General features: G+C 52.9%; 1 protein-coding gene across 2 annotated transcripts; it reads right to left on the bottom strand.

The window, feature by feature from the left end:
- Positions 1-1,125: 1,125 nt before the first annotated feature.
- Positions 1,126-27,491, bottom strand: ETF1 (eukaryotic translation termination factor 1). Of its 2 annotated transcripts, none has more exons than XM_032124992.1 (10): positions 27,190-27,491; positions 12,875-13,050; positions 11,988-12,127; positions 8,581-8,719; positions 7,506-7,696; positions 6,913-7,042; positions 6,405-6,560; positions 5,797-5,861; positions 4,515-4,662; positions 1,126-3,178 (listed from the first exon to the last, which is right to left on the bottom strand). In XM_032124992.1, exons 1-10 carry the CDS (start codon positions 27,273-27,275, stop codon positions 3,096-3,098), a joined length of 1,314 nt encoding a protein of 437 aa, XP_031980883.1. In that variant the 5' UTR covers positions 27,276-27,491; the 3' UTR covers positions 1,126-3,095. The 2 variants fall into 2 exon arrangements, with proteins under 2 accessions (XP_031980883.1, XP_031980884.1); XM_032124993.1 differs by lacking the exon at positions 27,190-27,491 and adding an exon at positions 23,731-23,897.

Here is a 27,491-nt window from a genome sequence, read left to right as displayed (position 1 = left end):
CCATGGAAGGTGGAGGCTCAGCCTCTGCCAGAGAACCTCAGCCAAGCAACACCCGCTGGGAGGGGATTTAAAACGTCCTTTAAAAGTCCTGCTATTAATGATGTCTCTCACAAATTGCCTGCCCAGCTGGGGGAGGAGGCAGGTGCTCCCTGGACAGCCATGGACACACAGGGGTTGGCCACAGGAGAAGGCAGAAAGGTCAGGGCAGATCCACGGAGCCAGGACACTTCTGTCCCTGTGGCCTCGCCCCAAAATCCAGAGTAGAAAAGGCTTCTTGAAAAAACACCCAGGAGTTCTGGGACTGCGGTATTGAGGGCAGGGTGCTGCTGCTGCAGGCTGTCCTTGCTCTGCCTCAGGTAACACTCACAGCACAGCTGCCTTTGGACTCTGGCTCTTGGATTTCTCCCTCCTTCTGAAGTCAGTTTCAAGCTCCAGCTTCAAAAAGCAACTGAGTGTGCTGGAGAAACACAGAATCATGGAATCACTGAGGTTGAAAAAGCCCTCCCAGACCACAGTCCAGCCTGTGCCCGATGCCCACCTTGTCCCCAGCCCAGAGCACCGAGTGCCACCTCCAGCCCTTCCTTTGGACACCTCCAGGGATGGGCACTCCAAACCTCCCTGGGCAGCCCCTGCCAAGGCCTGAGCGCCCTTTCCATGGGGAAATTCCTGCTGCTGTCTACCCTGAGCCTGCCCTGGCCCAGCCTGAGGCCGTTCCCTCTCCTCCTGTCCCTGTTCCCTGCCAGCAGAGCCCGACCCCCCCGGCTGCCCCCTCCTGTCAGGGACTTGTGCAGAGCCACAAGGTCCCCCCTGAGCCTCCTTTGCTCCAGGCTGAGCCCCTTTCCCAGCTCCCTCAGCCGCTCCTGGGGCTCCAGCCCCTTCCCAGCTCCATTCCCTGCCCTGGACACGCTCCAGTGCCTCGGTGTCCTTGTTGCAGTGAGGGGCCAGAACTGGACACAGGATTTGAGGTGGGGCCTCAGCAGGGCCAGCACAGGGGGAAACACATCCAGAAACACAAACCAAGCTGCAAAAGAGCTGCCTCCAACCTCCAGCCCTGAAGCTGGCACCGAGCTGAGAGCAAAAAGCTGGAGTTCCCTGGACTAAAGAAAACAAAGCAGGAGTCTGTACTATATTCTTAAATATGGTTTAATACTCTTCTCCATTTCTGTACATCACAACACCAAGATATCACTGCTTGGGATCTCTCTGCAGAGGCTATATAGTATGCGAAGGCCGGGATCTCCCACCCCCGTTGAGTGTGTTTGCATGTGTAAGTGTAATACATATCAGTATATATTGATATACACATCAATATATAATGCAATATATATCACTGAAGAGAACACATTGATTAAAGAAATACAAAAATTTGGCATCATTTCCAAACTTAAATAGTAAAAATAAAAACTACAAAAAGGAGCTGCATACCCTAATGTATCATGTGAAACAACAAGCAGTATATTCAAAAATGTAAATTTACATCCAATTTTTGTGGTCTTGTCATGTCACATTAGACCCATTTACAATGGCAAAATCCAGAACATACTGCTGTGAGGGCCAGGGCTGTGCTCAGCCCTGAGCAGACCCAGCCCCACCTCCCGGGAGAGATTCCAGCTTGGATGTGAGGATGGCAGCAAAGCCGCCGGCCAGGTTAGGGACCAGGGGGACAAATGGTATTGCTCACAAGGACAGGAATTTTGGACCTCAAACAACAGTGTGGCAGAAATTTGAAGAGAAGCTCCCTCTGTTCAAGTGAACCAGGACAAGAGGCAAAGGTTTGCAGCTGGAACAGGAGCTGCTCCTGAGGGAAGCACCGGGAGCGACGCTGGGAGAGCCCCCAGGGAGGGAGCAGGACCTGAGCAGGACTGGAGCTGTGCCACTGCTCCCCTCGGGGCAGGACCTGGCCTGGTGCCACTGCCCCCTGGCCTGCACGGCCCCCTGACCCCCAGAGTGTCACCAGCAGGCTGGACACGCCCCAAGGATGAGCTCCCTGGCTCTATGGATGGAACAGGCAGGACACAAAGCCTCGGCAGTCTGGGATGGCCCAGAGGTGATCCTTTACCCCTGGAAGGGCACATCCCCACAGGACAGACACTGCTCAGTGCTGGGAGCTGGGTGTTCCCAGGGGCTGTGCCAGCGCTCCACAGATCAGAATCAAATATTCCACACTCCCAGCACTAATTCAGCCTTCACTCCACTGACTCAGTATTCCTGTCAAACACCCACTTCCATTAAAGACCTGTGGGCTCAAATTCACATAATCAAGGAAACCTTACGCAGTCCTAAAGCAAAAAGAAAAACTTACTGAGGAACAAAAAGCCAAGTGTACCTTACTTCACTGAAATCTCATGTTTATTTTTGTCAAGACTGAAAAAAAAAATAAATTCCTGAAGGCTGCACTGCTCAAATCCAAATTAAGCCCAAGACTCCAGCAGCATTTTCTCATTGCAATCCATGAAGTGCATTTCCTAGTTTGTAAGAGCAGTGTTTCTGCAAATAGATTAAAGCACGTTTGGCTGGTGAGCCTCCCCAAACCATCAGAATTTTGCAAGCCACATGTAATGAACCAGCACTCAGGTCAGTGCCTCCTCAAGCTTTTGAAGAGAATTATGGCTCCAACCTCGTTCCATTTCTTCTGCAGGCTAAGCTGAGAATGCCATGTAAATGGGTCACGGCGCTGCCAAATGCAGCAATTGATTTCCCCAATCAAAGTATAAAGAGACAAACCAGTAGGATCTTACTTCTATTAATTTTGGAAGGAAGAGGTTTACAGCAGTTAATGTATCATGAAGGTTAAAAAAATCATTTCCATAAAATACAAGAGCAACCAATTTCACCATTGAGTAAAAGTAAAAACTGGGATTCTTTTTAAATTAGTCCAAAGTGGCATATAGGAACTTAGTAGTTTGCTGCTGTACTGACACTATGACAAATCAAAGTGTAGGGTTTTGCTTTCTTAAATCCAAATGCTCGTGGATCAAGTTCTGGAAATGTTCCAATTCTAAGGCAGGGATCTGTTGTGTTTTCCACCATGAGTTTGCTCCTTGGGTTGGATGCTGGAGGGGCGAGGCACGTGTTGCCGGACCCAGCTCGACTACCTAGTAGTCATCAAGGTCAAAAAATTCATCGTCTCCTCCTTGGTATTCCATGCCCTGGAAGTCCACTCGGTACCGCAAGATACCTGCCAAAGAAACAGCCTTTAGCCTCCCCAGCATTCCCACAGGCACTGAGCAGCCTCCCCAGCCCTGCACGTCCAGAGCTTCCCCGCCGTGCCCACGCTGAGGCCTGGCAGCAGGCAGGAGCTGGAGAGAGAAATGCCACGGGGAATTATTGCCCAAAGGCAGCAACACCCACCTGCCCAGCCAGGCCAGCTTCCTCCTGGAAAAGCTGAGCCTGCTCTAGGGCTGCATCTCCAAAAAGCACCAGTAGCAGGTCACTGGTCCCAGTGTCACTGCTCAGACCAAGGCCTGGCAGTTAAACCCAGGGGGCAGCTGGCACTGCAGACACTTTTACAATGGAGTAAAAGCAGGATTTAGGGGCTGTTTTCCCACCCCAAACACCAACCCAGGGTTCCGGAAATCCTGTATCCCTGGAATCATTTACTGAGGTGAAGGAGATTTTCAAGGATACTTCCTTTCCAGCCTACAGAGCATGGGAGCAAAGAGGATCCCACCATGCAAAGAGGCTGGATCTGGCTGCAAGTGAGAGACTCCTGGAATTACAAACCCTGAAAACTTAGAAATCTATTGCTCCTTATGGAGCCAAACAATCCAAGCTTGTTTCTTCCCAGCTGGTGTTCTCTGGGCCCTAGAAATTCCTGTTTACAGTGCACTCACCCCTGGTTCACGCTCATCAAAGCTGAGTGCAGCCAGTGGCACAGCTCTGTCCTGCAATCCCTGCCTGGGCAGGACAAAGCACTGCAGGTTTGGCTCTACCTGCCCAGGATTTGTAAGACTGGCACAGGAGCCACCTGCACCTCTGCCAGGTGTGGCTGATGTCAGTGAGCTCCAGAGAAGGACTGCCTTCCAGAGGCCTCACTGCTCCAGAGGCTGGACTAAAAATACTTTTCTTTGAAAAGAAGCAGAAGATCAGGGAGCAAAGTACAGGGAAGCTCTGAGAGATGAGCAACAGCTCCAAGTGCTGCAGGAACAGGGCCGAGGGTGGTCAGAGCCCCATCTCTGACAGGGCAGGGCAGGGGCTGCCACCAAACCACTGTGCAGAGACAGAGCCAGGCAGCTCAGGGCCCTCCTGAGCTCCAGCAGCTGGACAGGGGGACAAGCCCATCCCTGAGCACTGCAGAGGACACAGGGATCGAGGAGCACAGCTGGAAAGCAACAGGGCCCAACATGGGCCATCATCCTGCAGGACAGGGAATGAATCTACCCTGGTGAAGACAATTGGTTCTTGAACTGGTTCCAGGACTAACTGGAATAAGATTAATCCCACTCATGTTGGCACCAGATTATCAAACCAACCACTAAAAAAAAAACCAAACACATTTTCCTCTTGCAGTTTACCTCCAATTCCTCCAAATCCTTTCACAAATTGGGATCCTTCTTGTGATTTGTCTGTGACAATTTCCAATGTTGCTCCAAATTTCTTGTAGTTGTTTGCAAACCACTCCAGGAGGGGCATACTTTCTATGAGTTCATGTTCCTGCCCAGTCTGTGGAGACATTGGAAGGGAGAAATAAATAATAAAACTTGTTACAGTCACTGTGTGTTCAGTACTGAGAAAACCCCCCCAAAGCTGGCTCCGTGGCTTTGTCAGTCCTAGCAGGGACAGCAGCCCCCACGCTCCACAGGAACCTTCCTGGTGGAAGCGTTCTTGACTCAACTGTACCAGGCAAGGGCTGGCACAGCCACAAGGCTCCTGGTGCTACAGAATTAATCACTGACAGTGTTTTGGGCCTCTAATATGGAATTTAGTGCAGAAGCAGGAGAAAAAACTGCCTTGATTCTTCTCCAGGGTCACCTCACACTAGGCCTCAGTTTCACTGCTCATTCAGACTTGCTCTGCACCCTGCAGGGATTCCAGCCCCACTCGTCCAGCAGGCCCTGCTCTCAGGCAGGAGCACTGATCCATGCAAGCACAGAGCCAAAAGGCACCGTGTTCTAAGCAGAAGGTGAAGTGATTGTTGTGAAATAGAAATGCATCAGTGCAGGTAACACTGCAAACCCTCCATGCACAGCAGGGACTGCCAATCCCCCTCCAGGAGGGAAGGCAGCTGGAAACGGCCCCCACACAACCCATGGGGGACAGATGCCCACGCTTTTGGCAAGGGACACTTTTTTCCCAGTTTACTCTGCAAAGTAACAGAGCCCTGGTCCACGAGGGCTGTTTGACCTGCACAGGCAGGGAACTCAGGCAGCAAATGACAGTTCCACATGTCAAATACATCCCAAAGCAAACATCCCCTTGGCACCTGATCCATGTCACCATTTCTGACCTCGCAGTGGTTCTGCACAACCAAATCAGTGCCCCATGAGCAGGGAGCAATGGTTCAGGGCCTCAGCCTGCACGGTGGCTACCAAACCCCTGTAGGTGATGCTTTGGTGATGGCCAAAGACCCCACACTGCCCATTTACACAACCTTGGGATTGGCAGCAGGGAAGACTGGAGGAAAGCAGGTGTCGGATCCAGGGGTCACACAGGAGGAGCTACAGGCTACCAGCCTGAGGTGTCACTGAGGGCCAGAAGGTCCCTGTGCTCAGGTGCTTGGGACAAACTAAGCCCAGGTGTCCAGAGCTCTGCACCAACACACTGAGAACAAAGCCAGAAGCCCCAAAGCTGAAATACCTCCTTATCTGTGAAGTGGGATTTGTCCTTCTCTTGCTCTGGTGTCAAATACAGGATCTTCTCCTCTGAGAAGGGAGAAAAAAATAATAGTATTAGTTTGGATAAGGCTACAAGATGCAGTTTTAAGACAGCAGGAGACTGAGCACAGCCAGCAACAGAGGGTCTGGGCACTGCCACTGCCTTCCCTCCTCTCTGAAGCTCTGTGGGCAACCCAACAGGGCACAGCAGCAGAGAGCAGCTGCAGAGCCACCACAGAGAGGGACAGGTCCTGCTGCAGGCACAGGGGCTGTCTGTAGGCAGAGGTATTGTGTTTGTGGCCACAACGTCACCTCAGTCTCCCCTCTGGCACCACACTGACACAGCTGAAGCAGGATCCAGGCTGGCCCTGTGCCCAAGTGCCCCCTGGCACTGCAGTTCCCTCTGTGCACTGGAACCCTGCTCGTTCCAGCTTTTCCCCCACAGGGGCTGGGAAGCTGCAGGTCAGGACCTGCCTGCAGAACACTCCTGTGATCAGACCCCCTCAGGGAGCTCCTCCAGCAAACCCATCCCAGTGAGGCACCTCAGGTGTTCAACCCTGAGACCTTTCAGTGTCCCAGAGCACCACGTACCCTCCGTGCCTTGGCAGTGCAGGACGTATCTCATGATATCCAGGTTTTCATAGACTATCAGGATCTCTACTGCTCCCATTTCCAAAGCTTTTAGTGTATCTTCCACACCAAAGCAGTACTTCCCCGTGTCCTGGCTGATCTCGTCGAAGTATCGTCCTGCAGGGCACAGAGAGCCTGCCATGAGCACTCAGCACAGCACCCACACTTCAAACAAGCTTCATCTGAATGCAAGCAACTGGGAGAAGCAGCTGCCACCAGAAGGCCTGGAGCTAAGGTGTTCTCTGATGGAGGGACAGAGAAAGTCCAAGAAGTCTGGTGGGGAAAAAGACACCAACCAAACCCCCCCCACCAGCACCTGAGGTGTCCAGGTGACAAAAAGAACCTCACACTCTCAGCCAGGATGGCAGGGCTGGGGCAGCACCAGGGCTCTGCCAGGAGGGTAAGAGCAAGACCAGCACACTCAGTGCCACACGCCTGGCTCGGGAGGAGGCTGCAGGGCATCACGTACCTATTAGTTTTTTCTCTTGGATGAATTTCACATTGGAGAGGACCTCAGTTGACAACTCAATTGCTTGATTGAAGCCATTTTCTCCTCCATATGAAATGTCAACTAGTTTGAGCACTTTGGATTGCAACCGCTGAACGAGAGAAGGAGGAGACATGAAAACATAAATCCACTCCAGAGCAGGGCTGTCAGACTCCTCACCCTGCCATGGGGTCACTGCACTCATTACTGCACTTCACCTGAGGCAGAGGGACCTCTGAATGCACTGTATTGAACCACAGATTAGCTTTACTGGAGTTTAATTGCAGTAAAGCTTCTGCTTTAGATTTGGGAACACAAAGAATGGGAACACCAGTTCCAAACCAGGGAGGACAGATTTCTTATTAGCCCTGTTTTAAGAAAAGGAGTTCTCCGCTCCTTGCAGGAGGTATTAGGAAAGGGAGACCTCTTTGGACACATCACATTTTTAATCAAATCTCTTGGGACACCAGAGTCACATTCCTCTTGAGGAGCATCTTGTATCAGAGCTCCTGCTACAATCACCACGTCACCACTGACACTTAAACACTTGGGTATGCTCAGGAAAGGCCACTCACCTGATCAAACATGTCAGATTGACTTAATTCAGTTTTGAAGTCAGCTGATCCAGCTAGGACGAGCCCAGCCACGTTGACCTTGTCCCCGGAGATGAAGAGCTGCACGGCTGTCTCGGCCACCTTCCGCACGTAGTTGTGCCGCTTCTCCATGCGCAGGCGGGCGAAGCGCAGGGCAGACTGACCTCCTCTGCCTGCAGGGGGGATGGGGCAGCCATGGGGAACCCACTGCATCCCAGGAGCATCCTTAGGACACAGCTGGCCCGGAATAACCAAAGCCAAGAGCAGCTGCAGCCTCCTGAATTACGTTTGCCACGAGCCCAGGCAGGAGCTCTCATGGAACACTCAGGGAATAAAGAGGGTTCATTTCCACCAGATTTTTCTCCACAGAGGAAAATGTTTCTTTTCTTGCTATAAAGACTCACAACTCTGCAGAAATTGAACATCTGAGCACATTCTCTCTCCTGCACCTTCATTAGAAGCTATCTCTTTGTACACTGCCTCAAACACTGCTGACGCAGCGCGGCCCAGCAGTCTCTGCTGCACAACCTCACTGGGGGCAGTTTTTATTTCATTTTGTCCCATCCACTCTACAAAGGACAGTAGGCCAGGAGTAACCAGCAGACAATTTGCTGAACTCATCAGTGGCTGGCTACAACACAGCACCACAGAGTGGAACTCGAATTTTCCTTGCTCCATTAGGCCCTGTGCTTCCTGCGGAGAGCAGCTCGCTCCTCCTCGCTGTGGTGTGCACACACCACCAGCACACCAAACCTGAACGACTCCGTTGAGTGGGATTACTACTTGTGCTACTAATATTTAGTTAGAACTGTCCCAAAACCAAATAAATGGTCAAATGCAGCAAGAAATAAGAAGTGCCACTTCTAAGATCAACTGCATATTACTGTGATTCATTAATTCTGACAGAAGGCTCAGACTGGAGGCTTTGCTGTCAGATTCCAAGGGAGCACAGACTTGAGCAGAGCTAAACCCCCACAGGCCAAGTTCCCCACTTCCACCCTCACATCCCACCCCAGGACAGGCTGCTGCACTCAGCAGAGACAGGCTAGTGTGTTACCATGCTTCTTTGGAAGATCCACAGTGAATTTGTGCAGCACTTCTCGCGTGTTTCCTTGGAGAGTTCCGAAGAGTGCCCCACTCCCATCTATTACAATAAAGCCAAACTTGCTGTCGTCGGAGAGCAGCGCCGTGAGGGCCTGGAACAGAGAGTGAGGCTGTCAGGGTGGGGCATGGCTCACACAGGGCACCAGAGACAGCACAGCTCCAGCAGTCTCAGCTCACAGCTATTGTTTTATAAATGAACTAGAGGAAAAGCAGCACACTCAGGAGTTGTAACTATTCCAGATCACTACAGAATCCCAGAGTTGTTTGGGTGGGAAAGGACCCTAAAGCTCATCCCATTCCACTCCCTGGCTATGGGCAGGGACACCTTCCACCATCCCAGGGTGCTCCAAGCCCCAATGTCCAACCTGGCCTTGGACACTGCCAGGGATCCAGGGGCAGTCACAGCTGCTCTGGGCACCCTGTGCCAGGGCCTGCCCACCCTCCCAGGGAACAATTTCTTCCCTACATAATCCCATCCCACACGACGCTGTCAAGAGCACAAAGGAAACCCAAGTTTAATTCTGATCACGACTTCCCAGCTTTGCCAGTTCCCCACCTGAGGTCATGGGCAGGTGTGACAGCAAAACCCCAGAGAAGGGCTCTGGAGAGTGTGAAGTGAAATGGATCCCACCTCTCTGAGGTGGCCTCTCCGCTCTGGCTGGCACAGCTGGAGGATGATTCTGGCATTCCAGCCAGGAAAGGAGAACTAGCTCAGTTCACTGTCAGTTCAGTTTTGCACTCCAAAGCACTGACACAGCCTCCCTACCACAACCACTGGTCTGCTGCACCCGCTGACTTCAAGTCCCACAGGCAGAATGATGAAATAAATCTACAGTGCCTGTGGCAAATTCAGCCTTACAGAGCACAAGTAGCAACAGCAATAATTGTTCTGTGCATAACTGGCTGTGGAGAAGATAGCCAGAACATTTGCTGCAAAATGAAGTTATCCTTCAATTTTCCTCCCTTTAGAGAAGGCATACAGTCATTTAAGCTGACCAACCAAAGCACTGAGCAGTATCAAGGCTTTTGAGTTGATTTTGCCCAAGCTCCTGCCCAGCCCTGGGGCATCCACAAGCACCCAAACTCGACACTCCTTTCTCGAGGCAATCTCTCAGCTGCTGTTCCCCCAAGGGCTGTCTGAGTGGGCAGAGACATCCAGCACACACACACACTCCTGCTCGCTTACACATGCCCAAAAAAGCAATAGCCAGAATCCTTTCTGGCTGGCAAAACCACATCAGTAGGATGGGGAACTTGTCAAAACTCCAGATTGCTTGAAGTCACCAGTTTAACACTGAAAGTGATGGTGCTGGGTTACTGCACGGGACCTTGAGCTGCCTGCAGGGCTGTCAGCCTGATTACTGGGCTGAACTGAAAGGATAAAACCCATCAGTCATCCTCTTCCAAAATCCACACAACCCAGGCTGCAGCTCTCAAGCTTAGAAGAAACAGAGGCTAAGGTTTAATGGAATCTCCTGGCCAAAATAAATATTCTGTATTAATTCCTCAGCAGTGGGATGAATGAGAGGAGGAAGTGGCATATTACACTGCAATCTATTTAACTGGGACAGAGCCAAGCTAAACGTGTGACTGGAATGAATGCTCCAGCCAAGGTATCAAAATAAGTCACTGTAAATCCAACCCCTCAGACACACATCAGGGCTCACAGCCCCCTGGGGGAGTTACTTCAGTTTCACACAGGCCATAAAATATCTACAGGAAATCTTATCACATGCTCCTGCCAGGCAGCAGATGACTACAGCTCTGACACTCCCAATTCCCTTTATTTTAATACAGCACCAATGATCAGTGATTCCCTCAGTGCCCCTGATCAGCTCTGTCAGCGCCTGCACTGTGTGACCTGTCCAGCACCAAGATGGGACTATTGCCTTTCTTCTGTTCCTTCAGCCTGCACTGAGCTTCCTCTCTGCAGCTTTAGCCCAAAGGTGAAGATCACCTCCCTCTCTTGCTCCTTCACACCCCCTCACTTTCCCAGGAAACCTGTGGGTGCCCCAAGCAGCTGCCCTGGCTGTCAGCTCAGCTCTACAGCCAGAGAGAGGGACAAAGCCAGAGCCCAGTGCTCACAGCCCCCAGCAGGCTGCTACAGCTCCAGCTGACCCTGCACTGCAGGCAATCCCAAGCGAAATAACCCCACACTCCACAGACAGGGGAGTGCACAGAGCCCGTGGAGGGAGGTGCTGGCAGTGATCCCATCAGCAGGAGCAGCAATTCCCACAGACTCCACTCAGGTCACTGCCACTCTCACTGAGCAGTGCCACACAGCAGCACCAGTGGCTGTGCAGCTGCTCCTGGAACGGCCTGCTGGGCACTTCTGTGTTGAATCAGTGCCCCGAGGCAGCAGCTGCTGAGGAGACCCAACGAATCCATCTCTTGGCAGGACAGGAGGAAACTCAGCACCCTCCCACTGCCCACAGCAGCAGGGACAAACACGTCCTGGGCTTGGCATCCTGGCTCTCTACTGAATTCTCTTATTTGCCTCTTGCTTTCACTCATCTACGGACACATGGACCCAGCAGAACTCCAGACCTGTGCCTGTGCACAGGTTTTTATTCCTGGGAGGTCAAGGACGTGTTGGGATTTCATCCTTTGGGGAGAGACAGAGTAGTAGGGATGGACCTCACCTGTGCAACAAGCACACCTGTCCCTGCTGCACTCCTGCCCTCTGGAAGCCACTCATGGATCACATCTCCACAGACCCCAGCAGACAAGCAGAGCTACATCACTGGAGGGCCTGTCAAGCCCACGTCACACAGGTTGACAACAGGCAATTAAGTCTCAGGCCACACATTTATCATGGGGAACATCACAGACGTGAGGGGCACTGCAAACATTGAGACCTCTGCACCTGCCAGAGCCAAAACAGACTCAGAGGCAACACACCGGCTGCTATAATCCACATTTCTCTAAATATGCCTCAAACCATTCATTTAACTTAATTAGATGTTGGATAAAAATAATCCCACTTCCCCCCAGACAGATTAGGCACACGCCAGTTCTCCATCCAGGCTCTCAGTTAACACATCTGATAGCCAAGACTGGCAACACTGATAGTATCTTGGCAGTATTTTAAAGCCTGGCTTGGAATACGATCTATGGGCCTCTGTGGTTAGGAACACCCTTCCTCCAGCTACAGAGAGGAGCTCCTGTCTGTGGGTCACACAAACTCAGCTGTGGGAGGAGCTGGGCAGCCTCTCAGCTCCTTCCAGCAGGCATCCCCCATCTCTGGCCAGTCCCAAGCCATCCAGTGGCCTCCCCAGGGCATGTTCCTGCTGCTCTCCAGGCTCAAGCACACCAAGGTTGTGCCCAGACCTTGGTTCCTACAAATAGGTGAGTCCTTACCTCCGTGTGGAATTTGTTGTCACACAAATACAACGACGTATTGATTGGTTTGAAAGGTTCAAAGTCAATGTTGACTTTCTTCTCTTTTCCTTCTTCTGTCACAATTGTTCCACAGTAAACAACCAGACCATTTGGAGGTACTACAAACGACACAATGCAGGTTTAGATCACTAAGGAACGTAGCAAGCTGTACCCATCAAAAACTGACTACCAGCCCTTGAGACTCATAGCAGAGTTGAAATTCAAGTTCCCAAACTTTTAATTTTCCCTTTTCCCCACCTTATTCCCTCTACAGTGGAAAACAAACTCATTTAGTGCACCTGCAGCAGACATGCACCTGCCTGTTAAACCCATGAGCTTGCAAGCTCACAGCACCCAGAGAAAGGCTGAGCAGCCCCTGAGGCTTTGCTGGTCCCACACAGGGATTTACAGAGTGACCATCCCAGGGAAGGCCAGGGGCTGGTGCAAAGGCAGTAACAATGAACTCTCCCAGGGCTCATCTGACATGGCCTGGGTTTGCTCCCCCCCAAAATGATGGCAGCTGCTCATGCCATGCATAAGGCACACAGAAGTTTCTGCTTGATAGAAAATCACTGCTTTAGTGCAAATGAACTACTGCAGAATATGCAGCTCTTAAATCTGGCCACGTCTAGCAGAGTCAGCACGAAGAACAGAATCATGAGCCCACTCATTAAAGACCACCTTACTCTTCTAGTCCCAAAGTCCACCCCTGAAGTAGCCATCCAAGGGCAACATACCTGGAATATCAGTGCAAAACAGCAGCACAGGCCAACAGATTTGATTAGCAGAAAACTGCATAGTGCAGGAACTTAAGGCTGCTTCCAAGAAAGGGAAGTGTGCCAGCATCCATACAAGCTAGAAGTTACCTTTGTTATAGAGTTTCAGTCTTTGCTGTACAGATGTAATGGCTCCCAGTACTGAAAGGCGATTCACTCTTGACTTTATGTTGGAGGCAGTGCCAAACTCGTCCGCTAACATTTTTGCCACTCGCGAGATCTGGTCTTTGGGGGGAATGATCAACGAGATCATGCTGGTACCATTGCTGGGGAGGGAAAAAAGGGATGTGAGCAGGCAGCAGAGCAACAAGCACCCTCACACCATGTTCCCTGTACACAGTTCTCTCCTCCCTCCCCCAAAGATGTTTCTTCACTGCTGCTGGTGTAATTCCCCTTCTGCCGGACAATTATGGGAGAGAAAAGACAAGAAAACAAAACAGGCTCTCTTCAGTGATCAGCCTCTACCAAGCAAGTCCTCCAGAAGCTGCTAGTTTACTCTGGGATACTGCTCTGGGAAGAAAGAACACATGTACAGACCAAGGGCTGCGAGCAGAAGGAATGGAAGCAGCTCCCAGCAGAGATTATTTAAAACAATGCAGCCACATACTTTAAGGACATCTTAAAGTCCACTCCATTTGTTCTCAGACAGCTGGAGCACTGAGCAGCCCAAGTGCTGCCTTAACATGTTGTTTTCCTCAGATTAATACAGAAAACTGAACTGGAAGGATCCCTTTGTCACAGTGAGTCTTTTCTGCTTTCCTACTATCACTTTTCTCCCCAGAGCAGCTCATCAGCTCTGGCAGCTGCTTTAACTGAACTGTGCTAAGCACACACTGCTGTTTCACCAGCACCAACCCCAGGCACAGAGTCAGGAGATAAGACCCCACAAATCACAGAACAGGCGTAAATTAAAAGAAAATAAGTTTGATATTCGTTTTTCCTAGGGCTTTGGGGTGAGTCCTGCAGAAATCTTAATCCCTAAAGCCGCCTTGTGGTTCAAATCCATCCAAAGCCAAAAGGAAAATTGGGGAAGTTCCCATTTGCCTTCCAGCAGGTACCTCCCATTTGCCATTAAAGCATCCCAGATGTCTGAAGTGCTGCCTCTGCACTGTCTCAGATTTAACCCAGACCTCACACTTCCCATTAGAGTAACGGCATAAAAATCAAATCCCTCATCGTATCCTCCAGCCCTCTCAAGGGCAAACCAGCTAAGCTCTGTGAAAAAGCCTCTTCTCAGGATTCTGAGTCAGAGAGCCAGCAAAGTGCTTTTCAGACACCAAACCCCAGGGTTTTGCTCTCTTACATTTCCTACGGGAGGAAGAGCCGAACCCAGCTCCTGCTTGCTGCTGTTCCAGGCTGTCACGCACCAGCGTCCTGCTCAAGTGTTTGGGCTGCAGAGGCAGCAGGGAAGTGCTTTAAAAAGCACCACTTCATTAGCCTCCTTACAAAAGTTGTGCAGCCCTCTCCCAAAGATCCTCAATCCAGGCCAAGTTGAAGCAGAGGCTGGTAGGTCAAATAAGTCCCTGACCTTAAAGACAACTAATTGGTTTTAATATCCGAGCTCCCCATCCACACCAGTCGAGAAAGTCACAAAGCGGCTCTCGCCTGCGTTACTCCCAGGAGGAGCTCTGAGCCACGCTGACAGCTCTCAGGCTTCCAGGTCACCCCAGCCAAGAATACTCCATATCCCACTCAATTAAAGCAGTTAGCTACCCCAGTGAATGGCACCAGCCTTAGGGGAGAGATAATGGCTATCATTCCCAGCAGGCTCCTTTGAGGAAGAGGCTGATCAGAATGAAAGCAGCTCTTCCCCACTTTTCTGAAAGCAGCACTCCTGAATTATCCCACCCTCTGAAAGAAGAAAGTCCTAAGACTTCCCAGAGATTAGAAAGCTCTGCCCATCACACCTAACTTCCTGCATCACCTAAGGGCATCCCAGTGTGGCACGTGGGAGGGGGACTGTTATGCCCCTTGGGCACTCCATGGCTCTCCTGCTAAGAGGAGATTTCATACAGTTTTTCCTGAATTGAGGACAGAGGGAGAAGAGCAGGGAGCGAGTCCTGTCACAAGCTGCCTGGAAGAAGAGGCTGATCCCCCCCACCTACAAACTCCTTATAGGAATTTGCAGAGAGAAAGAAGGTCCCCCCAAGCCTCCTTTTCTCCAAGCTGAGCCCCCCCAGCTGCTCCTCACAGGACTGACTGTCCAGACACCTCACCAGCTTTGTGCATAGCAAGGAGGAAGGCTAGGCGTGCACTACCAAGAACAATTCTTCAGTGCAAAGTCATTTGTAAAGCTCCATTCAGTTTTCAAATGCAAGTCACCCCTCAGATGCCAGCCCTGGCCTTGTGCTGTGTTCCACTGCCCCACAAACACCGGTGCCAGCACTGAGCACCCACTGGATCCTACTGGGACCACTGGAACTGGGGATTATTTATCCTACACACAGCACCTTGCCCACCAGGCAGGGTCACAGCACTGCTCCTTCGGAACACCCCACCCCAGGGAACACAGTGGACTTCACAAGCCCTGGTGATATATTACTGCAAACAAATGAAAAGGGTCTCTCAGAGGAAGCACTCCTGCTCATTTAAATCTCCAACTGGTTCAACACAGCACACCGCTGTGCCTGGGCAAATCCTTCAGCGAATTCCAGGCTGGATTTGTATCCAAAAGCACCTTGCCCTACCAACATCAAGTGCACCCCTTGGCTTTGGCATGCTGCACCACTGTTCACACAGCCAAAGCTATTTCAGGCTCTAACCAATTCCTGCAGAATCCAGCAAAATAGCTGGCATGCAGCTTGCCAGGGGAGCACCTCATGGCATCCAGGCTGCTGGAGGCCTCAAGCACAAGGAGGAAGCCAGCATGTCACCATGTCCCCAGGTACCCAGCACCCCAAGGGGTCACTAAACCACCAGACAAGCAAAGACTGAGACCAGCAAGACATCAGCTGAAGCAGATGGGCACCAGCACTCAGGGTGGCTGCAGAACTCCCTCACACACTGCCAACACCTTGTTATCCGACCAGGGAAGAGCAGCTTTCTGCTCTCAAAGCAAGCTTGTACCTGTATGTGACCCTAATGCAGCACGGCAGGGTCTAAAAAACCCTGTGGTGCATCTGCTAAATTCACCCCAAGGAGACAAAATGCAGCGAAGAGTTTCTAAGAAAGATGCTGTTCAAAAACACTCAGAAAAAATAGGTTACTCTGCAGAGCAAGACAATTTCCAGGTCTCCTCTGGGTCTTTGCAGCCTCAACAAGATAAAAGGTATTTCTGCAAATCCCACTGTCCCCTCTGGAGCTGAGGGTTCCAGAGTACACGTACCTGGGAATGAGGTAAGGAATTTCCCCATAACCATCCTAAGGCCTCCCAAAAGGGGGCACAACCAAGTGCTCTACCCAGACCAGGGGCGCTGCTCACACTGGCAGCTCGGGGTCAAACATGCCAGGAGCTAGGTCTTCCCTGAATCACTCACAGCACTCCGGAAGGATCCAGACTACACCCCGATTTCACAGCACTGCTATGGTTTCCCCCCAGCTCAGCACACCCAAGTTCCACCAGAGCAGCTGGGAGCTGATGCTGTCAGACTGAGCTGAGCCAGGGGCTTGCAGCAGCTCCAGCCAGCTGCTGTCCCTGTTCTGGCCAAAGAGCTGCCAGTGCCACCCGAGGGCAGGATGCTCCGAGATGTTTGCTCTGGAGGGGAGCAGCACCCTGGCCCATGGCAGCAGCACAACGAGTGCCACTGCTCAGGGGACAGGGGCAGAGGAAACAATCAGGAGCACGACAAGCACCAGCCCACACACCACAAAGAACCAAGGGGGCAGTTCAGTGGCAGCTTGGAAAGGCAGAAGGCCTGCCCTGCCTGCACTGTGGGTACTGCCAGCCCTGCGAGGAACGGACTCTTAGCTCAGATTTATCACCCCCTGCCATGAGCAGCATTAGCTATCTCTAGGAGAGAAGATGAGGATCAAGGCTCCAGCTTTCCCACACCACAGCAGGTGGGCTCTGGCTTTCTCCTACAGCCTGCCAGAGGGCTGTTTGACGGAAGAGGGGAAGCAAAAATAAGCACATTTCACTCTCTGGAGACAGCAAGTTCTTCAGAAAATCAAGGTTTGTGGATCGGACAGCCTTTCTATTATTAAAATTCCAATGTTACCACAGTTGGAATTTCAGACAACTGTGCCATGAAACAGCTTTCACAGACACAGAGAGACCTCAGAGCAACTGCTGACAAGTGATCACAGCGAGTGGGCAGCGCTGAATCACCACTAACCCAGTCCCAAAAAGCTGGAGGGGACAGCCGTGCCACTCTTCCTGCAAGCAGCTGCTGTGGCACCCAAGCAGCTCCTGTCCCTGCAAGGAAAGGAGGGATCACCCAACAGCCCCTCCCTGTGCCGTGTGTGCAGACCAGGACAACCGCTGGGTCCCCTGCAGGAGCAGGGATGGCCCAGAGGACGCTGGCACCAGCTGGATCCCCGTTCCCAGCCCACGCCACGCTCGGTACCAGGAGCGGGGCCCTCTGTGGACGTGCTCTGTGCTCCAGCACGAGGGAGGCACCAGAGCAGGAGCTGAGTGCACAAAGCAGGCACTGCACCCATCTGGGATGGCTGCCACGTGCACCCCCCTGGCTGCTTTCCATGACAGCTGCCAGAGGAGCCTCCTGCTCTGGGTGACCATCTCCACCTGCAGGCCTTTGTCACCACGTTTCTACTCTCCTGCCACCAGAAGGAACAGCTGAGCAGATCTTCAGACCTTCAGCTTTCAGCTGGTACTACAAAGTGATGTAGGGGTTTTCCAAAAGGCTCCTACCACCTTACACAGCATTGTGCCACTGAAATGGGTCCTGCACTGCCCCACCCCACACACCAAACCAGCAGCACCGACCACAGCTCCCCTCCACCTGGCAGACAACCACCAGCACTGCGAGGAGGAGCAGCCAGTCAACCTGTCTCCTGCAATTTGGGCTATGTGCTGGCACGGGAGAGCACTAATTTCACAGACTGCTATATAAATAGCAGCGACTGGCCTGCCCTGTGGTATCAGAGGAGACCTGACAAACAGCAGCTGAGCCGTAGCTGTTCCACAGTGAAACATTTCACACTAACAGCACACTGTGGAATGTGGGATACAGAGGCAAGGGAGGGCAGTCATGCCCTAGGACACAAAATGGGCTTATTCTCACAGGGCAGAGCTTCATGAGCATCCTGCTCTCCCCAGGAACCAAGGGCAGCATGAGGCCTGTGTGTGACTGCCAGAGACTGGAAGGAGCACAGAGCAAACAGCTCCCACACAATCTGATCCCAGCCACATTCCACAGCTGGGAAACTTTCTATGAAACAACTGTTGCCACACACTGCTCCGAGCCATGTTACCTTCCCAAGGTAACCTCTGCTGGTCTCCTCCATCCAGGAGGCAGGATTACTGGGCAGGCACAACATATTCCAAGGAGCCCAAGCTGCCCGGACAGCCAAGGCTACCCAAGTTGTATGATGGCTAAATGAGTTCCCTGCACAGCCAGCTGCAGGACAGATGCCAGCAATATCTGTGTAACCCAAGGCAGAACTCCATCAGGCACACCCACAGAGCTGCTTCTGAACCCACATCCACAGCGCTGCAGGCACGTGGTACTTCAGTGAAGGACTAAGTTCAGGGCACAGTCCACAAAATCAGTGATGTGAGTAAAGAATATCTGAGGGGTATTGATGCTGCATCTGAGCAGAGATGTTGAATGCAGTGCTATAGAAAGGGAGTGTCCTTTGGTACAGGCGAGTACAAAATTGCTGGTTTGGGTTCCCTTGCAACAGCCAGGCCATCAGACACTCCCCACTCATCCCCACCCTGCGTGCAAGAGCACTGACCTTGCCAGAGGGAGCTTCTACACACGCTCCTGCAACTTATGAATTATGGCTGTGAAGCAAACAGGTCACAGCTGTGCCCTTTAAAGACTTAATGTCTTTTAATAAGACAAAGCCTTCATCAAACAGAAAGTGGCTCAAGTCCACTCGAGATGCCAAATCCAGCGAGGCAACAGCAGATGCAAGAGCTGCACAACTTTTCCTGGAAAACCTGCTAGGAAAGAGCAGGGAATCTCAAGAGTCCAAGATTCCTCAGTGCTTCAGAGGCCACATCACCTGGAAGCTAAAGACTGCATTGCCTCTGAGAGTATCAGCTGAATGCTCTGCAATAAACCCAGCCAACACACCTCAACCTGACTGCTGCTTGGAGGCAACAATGTCTTGTGATGCCTCCACCAGAAACAGATGAACTCCCCCTCCTGCTCAGCCCATGGGCTCCCAGCACAGCTCGAGCAGGACACGAGTACTGCACCCCTGACAGAGCACGCAGCCCTGGGGAGCTGAGTGGGACCCGCCACAGCTCCTCTGAGGTTTCACGTGGAGCTGAGCCAAAAGCCAGGCAGAGCTTTGTACAGCACTATTTCAGCAAGAACCTCACAATCCCCCACAGGCATCCTGCATTTCACCCCAGCATGCAGCAGAACTCTGGATCAGCTCCTAAAAGGCAACATTAACACACACCATTCCTCAAAGGCTCCCACATCATCCAAAGAAGGGTATGAAATATGGAAGGGACCAGTTCCCAAGCACAAGTAAGGCAGAGATCACCTCTCTGATCCACTGACACCTCAGAAGCAGAGAAAAAGGACAAGATGGGGGCAGGGTGGTTACGAGGAGAGGATTTGCAGATTTAGGAGACCAAGCAATTCATTCTTCAGGAATCCTTTTCAGCATAAGCATTAATCGAAGCAATTGAGGCCCCCTCTCCCCTGAATTGAAGAAACACCCCTGGACAAAGGAAAACCACTCAACTGCACAGCGTGAGACCGTGCAGCTATTCCACCATGGCTCACACAATGCCAGGCTCTACTGCTGTAGTCCTGCTCCAAAGCCCAAGACAGGAATCTTGTCCATCATTCTCCTGTAAAGCTGGCAGACTCGATAGAAAAAGCACTTCATGTAACCAGAACCAGCTTGAGGGCAGACACTCAAGACGGTCCTGGAAAGGCATCCTGCCCTCCTACCCTCACCCACTGACCTTCTCAGAGAGGAAAGGCCTCCAGATGCCAACCAAGCTCTGAGTGCCAGCCAGGGAGAGAAGCACCCAGCCAGAACCCACCCTGGAAAACACAAGTGACCCTCATTTCTTCAGTGCACCCCTGGCTCCAGCAGCCAGGGAGAGCTTCCCACAGGGAGGCAGCAAATGGCTGCTTCAGCAAAGGAGCAGAGGCAAGCCTGGCTGGAGCCTCAGCAGGGTCAGGCGAGGCAGTGCTTCCCGCTGAGCAGCCGCCGGCCGCCTGCCAGGAGCTGCCTCCTGAGCTCAGCTTCCCTCACTCCCAGGACACAAAGGAGGTGAGACAAGAATCAGGTCACGGACTTCTACTCCTCCACACAGCACAGTTTGGCAGCTCTCGTGCGTCTGAGGGCTGCAGAGGTAGCAGGTGACAGTGAGCCCGTGGCCCCTGGGCCACCACGCACCACCTGCCCAGAGGGACACGTCAGCAGCTCCATCCCCCCAAACTGGGGCCAGCTCCATCCCCCCAAACTGGGGCCAGCTCTGATACTGCTGCTCAGGCCACCACCAGCACCCACATCCCGAATGAGACGTGCAGCTCCAGGAGCAGATCCCAACTTCATCCCAAGCACTGAATCAGCACAAGCGGATCCTGCGCACCCCACGGGGAAGGTGAATCAATGCCTCTCCAAAATCCTTGGATCAAAGGCAACACACCACAAAACATAATTGCATAGGCATGTTTTGAATAGGCCCTATTGGCTGCATCTGACCTCATGCAGAAAGCCCGGATGCCCAATTACTGGGAAGTGGAACAGACATTTCTGCACTTCAGACATTTGTGACTCACTGGGAGGCTCAGTTTTGCCACAGCTCCCCTGCCCTCCCTCCTCCTTCTCCAATTATTAATGCTCCAAGTTTAAAAGACTTGTTGCATTATGCTAATGGGCCATTTGGGTACAAGATGTACACTGAGGGACTGAAACAAATCCAGATTTGCTTATTAAAATGCTAATGCCCCAGAGCTACATGGGAATAGGTGGCTAACAGTGGGGAAAAGAAATCCAGTTGCCACAAAGCCAAAAAAGTCTGTCCTCTTTTGAGGTGCTCATTCCCATCTCCTACCACGTCATTCCTCAGGGGCTCATTCATTAGCTCCATGTGAATGATGATCTGTGCATGAATCACACTGCTCACTAATGATTCACACGGTTGTAGAAGAGGTACCAGGCTGCCGAACAGCCATGGGCTGTCAGACACTCGCTGCAGTTCTGATCTGGAGCCACTCTTCCAGCTCAGGTCCTCCTCAGCCACTTGCTCGTGAGCACTCTCCAAACAGCACTTCCTAACTGTTGCTGTAATTCAAAAGGAACAGGTACAGCAGGCAGGTGAGAGCCCAGGAAGTGTTTTACAACAATTAGACTGAGGCAACCAGCAGGATGTCAACAACCCTTTCGACATCTCCCTGGCTCCAGCTGTCCTCCCACGTGGCACAGCTTTCTCAGACCACCCACTCTCAGCACCACCAAAACACAAGAGACACTGCCTTTGTCCTGAGAGGTCTGATCAGCCCTGCTGACATGAAATCCACATTTGGCTTCTACTCCAGCACTGAGGACACTGGCAGCCTGAAGAGACCCAGCAGTCAGAGCAGGGAAATGGTGTGGAAGCAGCTGCTGTACATCCCACGTGGTTTCCTGCCATGGTGCCCTCAGCTCTCCCTTCTGCCCTGGACTATTTCTATTCCAGCCTCTCTGCAAACACCTCCTCCTTCTCCTCACACCACCAGAAGCAAAAGGCAGTATTAACATCATAGCCTCTACCTCTCACAGAAACATGGCCTCCTTTGGGAGCTCCCCCTGCCACAGGCAGCATGAGAAAGCACGACTCAGAGGAAGCAATCTGCCTTGGGTAAGAACTGAAACCACAACCTCTTCCCTAAACACTCCATACGAGTGGCAGATCACCAAGTCAAAGCAGAAAACTCACTGTCAGTAAAGCTCAATCTCTGCAGACCCCCCTCCTCCAGCCCCTGTCCCACACCCATGTCTCACATTTCCCACTGTGTGACAGACAGCCCAGCCCAATTCCAGCTGGAGCAGGACTTTTCTATAAGAGAGGTCCACTGCAGACACCAGCTTGCAGGAGAGACCCTCAAGGCCATCCCACAAGTGGCACTAGCACAACATATCAGCCCTGCATCCTAAACACCACAGCATGAGCTGGAAAGCCAAGGACCACCTTGGCATGGCTCTGCCCCTCCCAGATGGACCAGCTCATCCAGGCCTGGGGCAAGGCCTCCATCCTACCCCCCATCCTAAGGTGAAAGCTGCAGAAATAGCTCCTGTATCAACAGTTAAACTGACCCACAGCTCAGATCCGAGGCACAGCCACAATGACAAACAGATCCTGATAAAGAAGGCAGGGAAAGAGATCTGCTGCCAGCTGGGGAGCAGGGGAGGGAGCCTCTGGACCCACACATCTCTAGCAGTGCAGCCAGACACCAGTCACAGTGCTCACAGACCTCACTGAATGCTCCTCTGGGGGTATGACACCCCTCAAGCCAAGAGAGCTGCTCTGGTACCTGCCTGGGCATGGCGGTGGTGTCACACTCACTGAAGCAAGAGCACACCCTAAATCTGCTGTGCTGTGTCCTGTATGGAGCAGGAGAATCCACACTGGAGTTAACACATCTATGCTATTGTCCCACAGTCATCCCAGCACAATTCCACCTTCAGCACCACCAGCAGAACAATCCATCCACAGGAGAGTGCTGCAGGAGCTCTGCCTAATTCAGGTAGGAAATACAGCTCCCTGAGGCAGCAGCAGAGAACCCCAGCACCATGGTTTCCAGGACTTTGCTCACAAGAAATTGGGAACAAGGCAAACTCGTACAGGACACACCTGTCACTGCCCCCAGTCATCCCCGACCGCCCCCAGCAGTGGTGCTGCACAGCTCTCCCCACTGTGGTACCAACTCACAGCAAGGTGGGCTCTCAGGCCACGTCTGCAAAGGCCCACCACCCTCACAGCGGAACAGGCCAAGACTACCTCACTCCCCAGAACCACCAGGCTGTCCAAACACATCTCAGCCCTGCCAGCTGCCTGGTCCCAGAGCAGCACCATCCCAGAGCAAGGTGTGGAGAAGAGCAGCCTCCTGCTTCTGTTCCACGAGGCTGGGAAACAGCAGCAGCTTGTGGCTAATTCCAAGGCTGGGCTTTTCCATCAGGACCAGCAAGACTCTGGACAGACTGCAAGAGAACCCATCTGCAAATGATGCTTTCTGCAACACAAGCTGGGCAAATCTTTTCTGTAAGCAACAGGTGAGCTTGCCCGCCCTCAAGCAGAACTGTTTCATTTTCCAGGAACTCAAGCAGAACTGTGTCTCTCTTTGCAGGAATTCCCATGTATTTCCAGGCCTCCATCCTTCCTGGTGACTTTATTTCTCTCACTTTTTGTTTCTCCCATATATTAGATGTAAGTCTCAACATGGCAGAATCCAAACCCAGGCAGGAACTGCATCACTTTGCTTTCCCAAGGCTCTGGAGACACCAAGACTTCCCCTTCTCTTGCCATTTCTCCCTCGTCCAACTTTGAAACATTTCTTCCAGTTACAACCAGAATAAGTTACTCGTTCAGACTTCGTTTCTGCACTGGCCCTGTTTGACCCACCTTCCAGAGCACATAATTTGGAAAAATGTTCTTCCACACATCAGCCTCAGTTGTGTTTGCAGGCAGTGCCTTCAGAGACACCTCGATCTTCACCTCCTCTTTTCCTGTTCCAGTAAAATAACCAAAAAGGGCTACAGCTCCCAACAGAGCAAGCTCAGGGCAGGGGAGATGTCTCAAGAGAGCAGGCTCCTGAAGTTTTCCCATCGTAAGGGAGCTCCACATCCTGCACCAGCTGCACTCTCACCTGGGGTCTGGAAGCCCACCTGGCCACGGAGGTGGCAGTGCTATTTCCAAGCAGAGGTGTTTGCAGAAGAAAGTGTTTCTAAGAGCTGGAGAAGTTTCCAAATATGATTCGGATGTAGCATCTCAGGTCTGCTTGTTGTTGCTGGTACTTGATTTTGCCAAGCATTTACAGCTTAGATTAGCAGAAAACTCTGCCCGTAGCCCAGCTAACTATTCAGAACTGCAGAGACCAAAGGAACAAAGAGAGATTGTCAGTTTAGCACTGACACTGGAAAACTGCATGAAGCAACAGCAGAAAAGCCCCGAGAGAGAGAGAGGATAAAGGAAAAACAGAGTGGCTAATGCTGCTTCTACTTGGGCTGCTGCAGCCTCCATGGAGAAAGACACAGCTGCAGCTTCTGGGGGGCCCAGTGTTTCCCCAAATCTGTCCTACGAAACTGAACTGTGGACTGAAAGCAGAATGAATCCCTCAGTAGGAGGGAAGCAGAGATGTCTGATGAAAGTCTGAGCACTCCAAGCTCTCAGAGATGAATGGCAAGGTTAAACTTCTGACAAGGCCACAGCTGGCTCATGAGCAGCCTTTTACTCCCATCTTCTTCTGGCCACAAAGGTTAATTGCCTGCAGTGCTGAACTGAGCCCCTCTGCTCCTCCTCACACCCTGTGCAGGGCCCAGCTACCGCCCTTCACCAAATCAGAAACACCAACTCAGCCACCCTGCACAGGATCACACAGTTTGCAACTCAACTTTGGAAGAGGTGGGAGGAGGTAACTTCTTGTTTAGGAAGTAAGACACAGATAACAGCTCCTTCTAGTCCCTGTCAGCAGAGACAGGTATTGAGGCGGGGTCAGGAAACTAAAAATTATTTTCCATTATTTTGAATTGACAGACTCTTTCTACAGAGATCAGTGACAAAGCCAGCTTTCCCTAGCAGGGCTGGGAAAATAACGCAGGGCATTCCTGCTAGGATGTTACCTCCAAGTTTGAGAGGCAGACCTACCCCTGCTGGCCTCCAACTGATCAGCTTCTGGGAAAGCTGAAGTTTTCATCTTTCCCCTGGGTGCTCTGACCAAGCACTGCCCCTTTCCTCATCAATCCATAAAAGCACTTCCTTGCTCTCCTGCCCACTTGACTTTTGTTAACAGCCTGCAGACTCCAAGGAGATTTTACCAGAAGAGCTGGATAAGAGCAGAGGTGCCCCAACCACCACATGCCAAGGGAATGTCTGACTCCAGCTTCCTCCATTTCCCGTCCCTTTGATCCCCTGCAAGAACAGCCGGCACATGAAACTGGGACACTGCTGCTGGGTCACTAATGGAGCACATGAGTAAGGGAAGGTGGAGACGCCAGCGAGGCCCTGGCCCTCCACATCACCCTGTTTGAAGGCTTTGCCCCCTAACCCACCCCAGAACAGGTCTTCCTACTCCACAGGAAGAGGAAGCAACTCTCCCAAAGGCCGGAAAAGCCTGTTCCACTGCCTCACACCTCCTGTGCCGGGGAGCCTGAGCCTTCTGGGGGCTGAAGCTGCAGCACCTCTTCTCCTCACTGGTCCCAAACCAGGATAATTTTGGCTAGAACTCACTGGCAGACACAGAACCAGCATCACCTTGCTGAGAGCAGACTTGCTGGCACCAGCATCACCTTCCTCGGGTGCTGGTTTAGTAGCTGGCACAGATTAAATTAAGGGACAGCAGCATCACCACATCCAGGAGATGTGCTGGGTCCAGGGGGCACAGCAAAACCCCCTACATGGATCCAACTGTGCCTGTGGCATCTATGATGCACAGCAGAGCTGTTCCAGGGAACCCTGAAGGGGATGACAGGGGGGCCACCTGGGCTGTGGCCCCAGGAAGCCGATACCAAAAGAGACACCTGCCCTTCAGCCTCCCCTCTCTCAGGAGCTCTCCAATACCTGCTGGAACCTTCTCTGCAACACTCATCTATCCCAAACAACACGAGAGCTGACACTGGACTGGGCACACTTCAAATCAGGGAGAGAGAAAACTCCAACTCTACATTTCCAAAGCCCACAGGGGCTCCCTCAGTGCTCTTGAACAAAGCTATGTCACAAGCTCCAGTGGATGCCTGGAGCTTCCCAAGCCCTTTCAACTTCCTGGGACCCCTGTGAGCACAACCCGTGCTGCCCACACCACACACAGGCACAGCCCAGTGATCAGCTGGGGTAGCCAAAGTCCACTGTGCTGCAGGGAAGGGCAGCCCAGGCTCTCCACTCCCTTCTCCCACCTGCTATCCCCACACAGCTGCATCATAAATCAGAGTAAAATATATTTAGGAAGACCTGTGGCTTGGGTTCCCCTCCTGCCTGGGTTAGCTTCCAGCTAAACGAATCCACGAGCTGACTCTACACACAGAAGAAGCAGCAGCATTAAGGACATGGCAAGACAGCAGCTCAGCCTCTGCCAGCTGGCCCCAAGCTTTTGGGGGGCCACAGAACAATGCCAGTGGTGCCCCAGCTACAGAACACCTGTTCCGGTGAGCCTGTGGAAACTGGAGCCGCAAGGGTGGCTAAGGAGTGACCCTTCATTTTTATTTTATCAGGTTGTCTACCAACACAGACCTTCTTTGCTATTCTACAGCCCCAGAACCTTGAGGTCTCACAATTCCTCAGGCCCAAGAGGGTTCCCAACCGATGGAACCAGCCACTGCCAAGCTGCCCTCTCAAACAGGCACCTCTGGCATGGGGCAGGCTGCAGGAACAGACATTCCAGTGGGGGGAAAAAAAATTAAAGTGCAAGGATTAAAGCTGGATTAGAGACTTTAAACTTTCCAGTGTCCAAACTTTGGAAGAGCTTGCTTTCAGGGAAATGGAGCTGAGCACCTTCGCTGGGAGGGGAAGGGGTGAGAAAGTTCAAACAGCCGTCAGTAAGAGAAGCTCCGAATAAGTGCTGCCTCAGCCCCTGCCTCCCTGCCCTCACCCCGCCGCCTTCCCCAGCCCAGCCGCTCCCTCGGGAGAAGCCCAAGGCTGCACGGGGGACAGAGGAGCGTCTCCTCCGGCAGGAATCCGCCTTTCTCCGGTGCCAGCTGGCACGGAGCGACCGGACGGGCCGGGAGCGGGGCCGGGGACACGCACCTGTGCCACCCCCGCCGGGGCCGGGGGGAACCGCCCCGTGCGGGGCCGGGCGCGGGAGCAGCTGCGGGGCCGCGCCGGGGCCGGCGGAGCCCGGGGCAGCCACGGCCCTTTTCCCTTTTCCCGTGCGGGAAGCGCGGTCACGCTTCCTCTCCGCGCCCCGCACGGCCCGGCCCGCCCTCCCCGCCGACCCCCGGGCCCGAGCGGCCGCCGAGCCCCGCGCGGCCGCACAAAAAGGGCCCCGGAGCCGGGCCGGGGCTGCGCCTCCCGTCCCCCCGCGCCGGGCGGGCCCGGGCAGCGCCCCGGCCGCGGCCCCGCTCCAGCCGGGACACCCGGCGCTCCGGGGCGGCGGTCCCGCGGGCCCGGCGCTCACCCGCGGGCCGCCTCCAGGCTCTTGATGAGCTTCTTGATCTTCCAGATCTCCACGTTGCGGTCGGCAGCGCTGGGATCGTCCGCCATCTTCTCCTCGTCCTCCTGCTGCTGCTGCTGCTGCTGCTCCCGCGGCTGCAGGCGCTGCGGCGGCGCGGGGCGGGCGGGCGGCGCGGTGCGGGCCGCTGGGGCCGGCTGTGTCCCGGGCGGTGCCGGTGCCGCTCGGGCCCCGCCGCTCGCTGCCCGCTCCCCCCGGCGCGCGGCGCTGACGTCGCACGCGGTGCTCGCGCTCCCCCGCGCCGCGCA

The sequence above is a fragment of the Corvus moneduloides genome, chromosome 15 (genome assembly GCF_009650955.1).
Source record: "Corvus moneduloides isolate bCorMon1 chromosome 15, bCorMon1.pri, whole genome shotgun sequence".
Classification (NCBI taxonomy): Eukaryota; Metazoa; Chordata; class Aves; order Passeriformes; family Corvidae; genus Corvus; species Corvus moneduloides.
The sequence above is the reverse complement of the archived record's forward strand: the minus strand, read 5'-3'. Positions and strand labels throughout refer to the sequence as shown.

What these genes read in the sequence shown, in the direction of transcription:
- ETF1 (XM_032124992.1), bottom strand. Translation starts at nt 27,275, where the DNA reads ATGGCGGACGATCCCAGCGCTGCCGACCGCAACGTGGAGATCTGGAAG. An exon ending in GCACTGCCAAGGCACGGAGG is followed by an intron (nt 5,862 to 6,404) that starts GTACGTGGTGCT and finishes CTCCCTTCTCAG; the next exon opens with AGGAGAAGATCCTGTATTTG. An exon ending in AGGATTTGGAGGAATTGGAG is followed by an intron (nt 3,179 to 4,514) that starts GTAAACTGCAAG and finishes TTTCTTTGGCAG; the next exon opens with GTATCTTGCGGTACCGAGTG.